This window comes from Musca autumnalis, unplaced genomic scaffold (genome assembly GCF_047663935.1).
Source record: "Musca autumnalis isolate F117 unplaced genomic scaffold, ASM4766393v1 scaffold_1, whole genome shotgun sequence".
NCBI lineage: Eukaryota > Metazoa > Arthropoda > Insecta > Diptera > Muscidae > Musca > Musca autumnalis.
In genome coordinates this window covers 190394262-190403217 of record NW_027411644.1, presented here as the reverse complement: position 1 = coordinate 190403217, position 8956 = coordinate 190394262, and the positions used below count along the sequence as shown (strand labels likewise).

Sequence of the window (8956 nt, the reverse complement as noted above, 5' to 3'; positions counted from 1 at the left end):
AGTTCCACAAGTTGCAGGAATTTTGGGTCACGCCAAAAATGTATTTGTAAAAAGCAAAATTTAGTTGCCCTACATACAAAGGTACAACTTTATTTGAAGTATTTCTCCATTGGCATATTGTGAAAAACAATTAAAAACTTCCGTTTTGTAAATTTATCACAGTCTGGCAACAACTTTGTGGGTGTCTCTCTTGAAGTGCGTATAAATTGTTGTTTTCACTTTTAGTGCGTTTGTATGTGTGACATACAGTTGTGGTGGGACTTTGAAAAAACATTGGAAACACACACACACACACTTACAAACACTCGCATTCATACAAAAAAAATCTCACTTTCCTTTGGTCTCTTGTTAAGCTTACTCGTACATACAATGCCAATGACCAGAGAAGTAGCAGTAAGAGAAACACGCAAAAAAGAGAGAGCTAACCATATAGAGTCAGTTATATTTGCCTGTTGTGTGAGGCAGCTTTCCAAAAACAGGTTTTATACCCGTCAGTCTAGGATAAACGCTTAAGAAGGCACAACAAGTGCACGCGTGTATATAACTAACGAAGAGTCCGAAGAACAAATAGGAAACAAACGACATACAACGCGACAGCGTTCGGTTTTGATATTTATCCTACGCCACCCCTAACCCGCCCTACTAGTAGAAGCATAAACGGAAAGAAAAAAAAACAACTGCACCACACACATAGTACACATCACCAATATCATCGTCATCATCCTCTTTTAGACAAAAGCACCTACACACAAAAGGAGTATCCTCCTTGCACTAGGTGATGTATAGGTGTGTACGGTAATCATAAAAAATGAACAGAGATTCAAACTAATGCGACACACACACTCACGCATTTAACCCTCTGTATATAGATCATTTAGTGAACTATTACGTCGTCGTTTAACGTTTGAAAAAAAACGTAATTGAGGAAACGGAATATAACTATTTAACGCTAAAATTTTTTTTTGTGTTCGTACAAAGCGAATGAAAAAAATTGTGTTTTTTGTGAAAAGTAAAAGTACTAATTGTGTCAGTGTATTTGTGATGTCTTATTGTTTTTCAAGTTTATTAAGTGAAAGTTGTCTTTAACAGAAATCAAAAGGTATGTTTGAAAAATCTTACAGCCCACATTCGTAGTTTGAATAAAAAAAGAAGTATTCCAATAAACCTCTTGGCTCTTACCTCCGGTACGGTGTTTCAACTGAAAAAAATAAACGCACGGATGATTCGTTTTGAGTGCTAACAGATGAGGTGCTTGAAATTTCGCTACAAATTGACATCCCTTGGCGGAAATTCGAAATAAAAAAACAAAAGAAGAAAACTTCCAGACAGGAAACGGAAAACAGCTAACAACTTGATCTTGTCGTAATTGGTGTTTGTTTTATTAAATGATAAAAGTGAAAAAACACTTAATATGAAATAGAGTTACGATAATTAAAAATTAAAAAATTAATGTGAAAAAGTCATATCAAATGATAATAAAACATATCCATTATTACACCATTTAATATTGTTGGCCACCAAAAAATAATTTGCTTAACATATTGTGTGCCAAGTTAAATTTAGAACCCCAAAAATTAAAACAAAAAAAAGTAAATGTTGGCATTGTTTTGATTTGCAAATTGATTGAAATTCCCAAAAAGCAAGAAAATTTTAAATACAAATATCTGTTTTGTTCTCCTCCTACTGCTACATCCACCTGAACCAATCAATCTACCACCAACCGTAGAGTACCCACATAAATGCAAATATAAAATAATCAATTTTTAACGCAATCCACCGATTTTCCCCTTCTTTTTGCAAATAAAAAGAAATCCAATCAATATCTTATCGAAGTTGTGAAAACCCAAATTAACAAAATTAAAAAAAAATATATTTTTGTTAAATCTTAAAACAGAAGTTTTTGAAATCAATAAATAAATGAATAATTTTTGAAAAGAATATTTTAAAGAAGTTGTGTAAATTTTATTTTGTGCAAATTAAATAGTGTGCGAAAATACCTATAAAACCCCAAATCCTTAGAAAAAAATTTTGAAAACAAAAGATCCTTAGAATAAATTTTTGAAACCCACTCAAAATCTCAACAAAAGCAACAATGTCTCCACTTTGGATAATCGTACTATTTCTTGGATTATTTGCACCACAAACAATAGGTAAGTTTTAGAAGTGCCCTTTCGGTTTTTTTGTGAAATCAAAAGAAAATTGTCATTTAACTGTTTACAAAACTTTAATAAAGCAAGAGCTAAATGTGAGTGTTGGGAGTGACTGTGATATTTGATATTCTAAACTTGATAAAACATGTGATTAAATTACCACGACATATAACAAGAAAGCATTTACAAAGGCCTAACAACAAATATGGATTAAACAAAAAGATTTGTGCAAACACATAATACATACACAAAATAGTGATGTGGAGGTGTATATGTAGTTACCGACATTAGTTAGGACACTGGTGCGTTTTTACTGAAATAGCTGTTAGTTTTTTTTTTCAAAATAGTCTGGCTTATTACCGTGTTTTATTTAACTTGCTTTGTTTTCTGTCTGTTTGGTTCAAACCTAGTAAATCATTTTTAACACAGTTGCAGTTGACCGATCGAACTAAAACATTACACACTTTTCAAATTTGATACATGAATATGAAAAAAACCAATATGGGTACATTTTTCCTATAGGCCCCGTATAACGGTACCACCCAATTTCATGTATTTTTAAGATTTAATATTAATTCTTAGCCCGAATTGGCTGTAACTTTGTATTTGCAGCTCCCAATGGTACAGAAACGTCCACACCAAAAATTGTGGGCCTAGGCCCAGGTTTTGTTATAGCCCCCATATAACGGTACCACCCGATTTCAGGCACTTTAAAGTTTTTATCTAAATTTTTTGCCAACATTTGCTGTAGTTTGGTTATGAGGGAACCCCATGGTAAAAAAAATTGTGTTTACTAAAAAGTTAAAAATAACAAGTAAGAAAGTAATAGTCAGCTTTCCTGGTGGAGATATACAATCAGGCACTAACCCAAAAAAAAGTAAGCCAAGGCTATAGTCGGACGGGCCGACCATGTGATACCCTACACCAGGGACGTACGCAGGGGGGGGGCACGGGGGGCCCGGGCCCCCCCCCCGAAATGGTTTGGTCGAACAAAATTTTTTAAGCTACTGTAACTAGTTATTATATTTTTTTCTCATAAAAATGTTTGTATATTTGAAGATTTCAAATTAAAACTTATATTTTCTTAAGTTTCTGAACAGAAAATGTACATCATTAACAAGTTTTGTAAAAAAATATTTTAAAAATTTTTGTTTGTAAGCTGTTTTTGAGAGAAACTTCCAATGAAATCTGAATTACTTCTTTATGTCATATCATACCACTATCAAATGATAATTCCTTAATGAATATACCCCATGTCTATTATTTATTTGAACTGTATAGAGCTCTCGAGGCTTAAAACTCATCCGGTTATAACAAAAATAACGAGTTCAGTATTGTGGGAATGGAAATATATAAAAAAATCTATTGAATAAAATGTATGAAGGGTCGGTCCTTCGTGGACTAGACATTGAAAGCCAATTAGAAATTTGTTTTACTGCCATCAAATTTTGTTATTCTGTTTTAGACGAATTTGCTGCTAAACAGTATGAGAAAATAATGAAGACAAATGAATTTTTGTGCGTCACTTGGTTTTTACTTATCATCACCGAAGTATAATTGTAACCTCAGACTTTAGATTACGAGATTATATACACTAGGATTGTATCGTATAGATTTCATCAAAATAATGATTTAAGACTTCACATATGTTTGGACGATATTCGTTTCAGCCAAGATGGAAGTACTTACCACCGTCCGTCCGTCTGTATCTCTGTTTGTCTGGCAGGTTGGAACTCATGATAACTCTCGGTCCAAGTTATGGATCTCGTAATGTTTTGTCTAAATTAAATTTAAGTCATATCGGTACCTCCGCCATAAAAGTTCAAAAATGTTCACTAAAATGGTCGAAGGGACTAACCGATTCGGTCTAAAATCGAACCTAATATGGTTCGCAAGATTACTTCCAAAAGTACATCAAGGTCCAAGAGAATATGTTTGGACAACATCTTCAGGTCTCTTATACAAGTCCAACATAACTTCAGTTTAAAGACTGTTCGATGATTCTTTGGACATTTTGTAGTCTTGTTTACAGCGATATCCAACTTTTTGTGGACAAGTTTATGCTTCCTGACAAAGCTCTAAATACTACGATGGCCAACTAAAAAGCTTATGGGCGCGGTAACTATCGAGAGGAGTGTCTCTCAAATAATTATTAGTGAATAATTATGTGGGGTTCAATAAGTCCATCAAAGTGTTTGTCATCGAGTCCAAAAACGTTTAATCGTACAATTAAGAAAACAAATTATAACGCTTCTTTTGTAACATAATATTAAAAGTAAAAATAATCCTGGTATCAGAATCTATCTCTTTCGGTAAATAAAACTGTGCAACATTTTTAAGGTAATCTTGTGCAAATAATTTGAAGTGAGGATTTTTTGAAAGTACAGAACCAAAGTACAAAAACCCTAGTTCCGTTTTGTTGAGTCAGATACAGCTTGGATTTTATGGCCCCATCTAAACATTGTTAAATATCGGATTTTTAAACAACTCGGGGCTATATCTCTGAATCCAATACAAATCTTCTTCTGACCTTTGCAGCAAATTTGTAGATAAGGGCCAAAATAAAATATTTGGAGAAATGAAAAAAAAAAAATAAATTTTATAATATATCTAAAAATTCAATAATTTGTATACATTTCGCACCATATCTCCAAAACTGTTAAATTTTTCTTAATGTTTTCATTTGGAAACATATCAACGACAACGACAGCCGATATTCTTAAAAATTAGGCTAAGATCATGGAAATAGTGAAAATCTTGCAAATCTAGCAAAGACAACGGCAATTCTTTGTGGTTGTAAAATTCTGCGATAAACAATAACGTGGACCTGTATGATTAAAAACTTCAATAAATTTTACATGGCGACATTATCGAACGTGGCCCGATATTGTCTATTTTCAATTCTAAATATCCTACTCTGTAAATATTTAAAATTGTATCCTTAGTCCCGATTTACATTAAACGATTTTTCTTGCGGCAATTTTTCTCGTTCTCTTTTAAATTTGCCTCTTGCGTTTATACAGGCAATTATGTTTCTGCAAGTTTTGTTTTCAAAATAATGAAAATAATGTCAAAAACGAAAAATATAAAAAGAATTGCCAGAAAATTGCCGGTACGAGCAATTTTTTTCCACTTCCATACCCGTGAAGTGTCTCTCGTACAAACTGAGACTTGCCGCAAGTAAACTCGCCTAATGTAAATTGGGACTAAATATTATTAATTCTTTCTATTGAATTTATATACTTTGTACCATTATTTCATATAAAATATAGAATAGAATATGTGCCAAAATTTCCAGTCCATCGGACAAAAATTTACCGAGATATGAGCTTTCGAAGGGAAACATTTATTGTGTTTTGTATGTAGCATAGAAACTAAAAACGTCTTTTCCTCGAAGTGGCTCTTATATGTTTTTGTGGGACTATTGTACACATAAATCATGTGCTTAACCGAGAGAGTCTTTAAAAAAACTGCTGACGGAGTCAGAGAAATATCAATTTTGTGCAGTGTTTTGTTTTTGTTAAAAACGAAATTTTGAATTTAACTGTTCAAAATTTTTAAAAATTGATTTTTTAATTCCTTTCCGATAATGGACAAGATTATTAGGTTCGTAATGATCCCACAAAAATATATGCTGATCGGTTTATTCTTTTTCAAACTACAGTGGGTACCGCAAACTGCTTTAGTTAAAACAGTGCTTTATAAGCGGGCATATGAATGTAAGATTTTTCAAAAAAAAAAAAAAAAAAAAAAAAGAAGGTAACTTAAGGTTTAATAGATTTTTTATAAAAAATGCATGAAAATGGCTTTTCTCATGCTTATAAGTGGCCATAACCCCTTAAAATAGCTTCACGTAACGCTACACAACATTTGAATTTTTCATGATTTTTGGTCAAGTTGTGCCCCCCCCGAAATGAAATCCTGCGTACGTCCCTGCCCTACACCTTTACCACTGGGAATTAGCTTTTCACAAATCAAAATTTCTTTATGTAACAAATAAACTTATTGTCAGAAATAACTTTGTGGATTCTGGTACCGTATCACACTAAACTTAAATAATAATATAATAATTGTTTCACAAACATCCCAGAAGGGACAAGGGAGACTTACCTCATATCATTCATTTTCGCTCAATGATATAGGACCCACAGCTTATCTCCGAGTCCGAACGGCGTGCCCTAAGACACAACTTGTAGAGAAGTTTTATATGGCTGAAATACTCAGAAAATGTCGCAAGGATATTTTTCACCGTTGAAAATTTGATTTTGCCTGGCTGGGGAATCGTTTTGCAAAAAGGTGGGAAAGAGACCCATGCTGCAATGCATGTATAAAAATCCAATTGGACAATTAAAACGTTAGAGCCCCATGTAATTTGCAATAATGCAAAAACTGGGAATAGGAAAATTATATATTAAGCAGTAGGCCCGTTATCTAGCAGACACGTGATTGCAATTTGCATCAGGGGGAGATCAGTAGTTCTATTTCCATATGTAGGCTATTTTGCCGGTATATGTTCTCCAGGAAATAAAATATAGACCTAAAATATTTTTTTTATTTTTCATACAAAAGTAATGGTTTATTTCACCCGCTAAATAATATCAGATCATCATCCAAAATTGTAGGCATCTTCTTCTACGTAAACTTTTACCTCGTGCAAAATTTCGTGATTATTGGGCTATAATTGCAAACTCTAGTGTGTTTATGATAACACTACAAACAAATTACTGGGTATATTAGGCCGTAACTCTGTTATCTTATCATGTACACCAACACAATTGAAATCAATAGAAAGGTCAAGCGTTCCTCTTCCAAGTATAGCTTACTTGCCTGGAATGTCTTTTCCAGGAAAAAAATATAAGCTATATATTAAAAATTTTCACAATGTTTACACAAAAGTTGTGGTCCATTAAACACTCTAAATATTATCTGATCATCATCTCAATTTGCAAGCTTCTTCTTTGTCGTATACTCTTACCATATTTAAAATTTCGAGGCGATCGGACTATTATTGCGACCTGCAGAGTAGCTACAAAATCGGATAAAGATTATGTTTTTGTTTCATTTCACCCGCTAAATATTTCAATTAAAATAGCGATCTATTCTGTTGTGAAACCGACCTCCATACACGGACGGACACACATCTCAAAATCGCTTTACCTCGCCGAGATATGAAGATTGGTATACCACATTGGGGGTCTCGGACGTATATTTCGCGGTGTTACATGAATTTTTACCAAAACAAACATATAATACCCTTTCCACATAGTGGTGTAAGGTATAACAAAAACCATACCGTATATAAAATATATTGATTTTGTAGTATAATGAGCTTGCTTTAAAATCTGTAGGTACCGTAATGTGGGACTATATCAAATCATTGACATATATCAAACATTTTTAGTAACTAAACTTCTTCATAAAGGACTCGAAATATTAAATTACGTTAAACTAAATTTGGAAAAAAATTTTGAAAAAGTAGACAGGGTGCTTTTGGGCCATTATATCAGGAAGTATTGACTTACTCCGGAAAAAAAATAAAAATTAAAAAAATCAGGCCGCTAGAACAACCCACTGAAAAAAGAATCAAAACGATGCGATCTTAAACTTCACTTTTTAGTCCATATTCAAGTCCGATATATGTATATCTGAAAGGAATAATACTACGGGTATGTGCAAAGTTTGGACCAAATCAATTGCTTCAAAAGTTATCGTTCACACCATTTCACCGAAAAATTTTGAACTTTTGTGGGGGAGGTACCCGAAGGAGTGGACCGAACTTAAAATAAGTTTGGACAAAATATTACGATACCCAAAATTTCGAATCGGTTGATCCGTTCGAGAGTTATCGGGCGCACCAGCCAGACAGACAGAGGGACGCACATGGCTAAATCGACTCCAAATTGTCTGAAACGAATTTCGTCCAAACATACTTGGGGTATAAAACCGTTATTTCGATGAGACACATTTTTGGTCGTATCAAAGTGTATATACCCTTTCTAGCCTAAAGGCTGAGGGTATAATTAAAGAAATTAATCTACAGTATTTTATTTATAAATGCACTATAATAGAAAATAATTTTTCGCTTAGCATGATGTAGTATATTCTTCTTCATGATGGAATCTCTCAAATAAAGCGCTTGTATTTAAATTAAAAATGGTGACAAAATTTAACGGCAAGCGTCTTATTTAAGAGATTCCATTATGAAGAAGAATATACTACATGATGGTAAGCGAACAATTATTTTCTAGCTTTAAGTGCATTTATAAATAAAACACTGTAGCTTATTTTTTTAATTATTTTTTATTTGTACTCTTGTTTTAATATGTTATTTGTTGATGTTTTAAAATTGGTTATATTTCGCCAAGGGGAAGCTATAGTTTCGGTCCTCGCAGCAGATCCTCATCAATTCTGTGGTTGTTTGTTTGCGGATATGCTCCCCTTGGTGAACAATGCCAAACTCTCAATAATAATTTAAGAGTTTTAATAAAATATTGAAACAAAATTTTGCGTAACCTCCACCGCACAATGCTTCAGAAATCGAATTTCTCTGCCAAACCCGAAATTTTTTTACTCACCAATTTTTAATTTATATGTAGACGACATTCGATAGTAAACAAAAGGAAACCAAAAATTAGTCCAATGCATTGGAAGGTGCGGGGTTTTTTATGTTTATTGTTAAGTAGGTAGGATTGTTGTCTTTGAGAAACGTATAAATAAATTACAGTAAATAAATTACAGTTTACACAATATTAGTTATTTTATTTCTCCTCAGGGCCTAAATTTTAGTTAAATTCCAAATTTAATGG

General features: G+C 33.0%; 1 protein-coding gene across 6 annotated transcripts in view; it reads left to right on the top strand.

Moving 5' to 3' along the window:
• Positions 1-490: 490 nt before the first annotated feature.
• The window catches only part of beat-VII (Immunoglobulin domain-containing protein beaten path VII), a 455119-nt gene continuing 446653 nt past the window's right edge, over positions 491-8956 (top strand). Inside the window, exons 1-2 of one of the 6 annotated variants that reach the window (XM_073959321.1) lie at positions 491-1099; positions 1809-2150. In XM_073959321.1, the coding sequence (XP_073815422.1) occupies positions 2093-2150 (58 nt within the window). In that variant the 5' untranslated portion in view covers positions 491-1099; positions 1809-2092. Of the gene's footprint in view, positions 2151-8956 lie in introns of all 6 variants that reach the window. The other 5 variants (XM_073959323.1, XM_073959318.1, XM_073959319.1 and 2 more) reach the window with 5 other exon arrangements.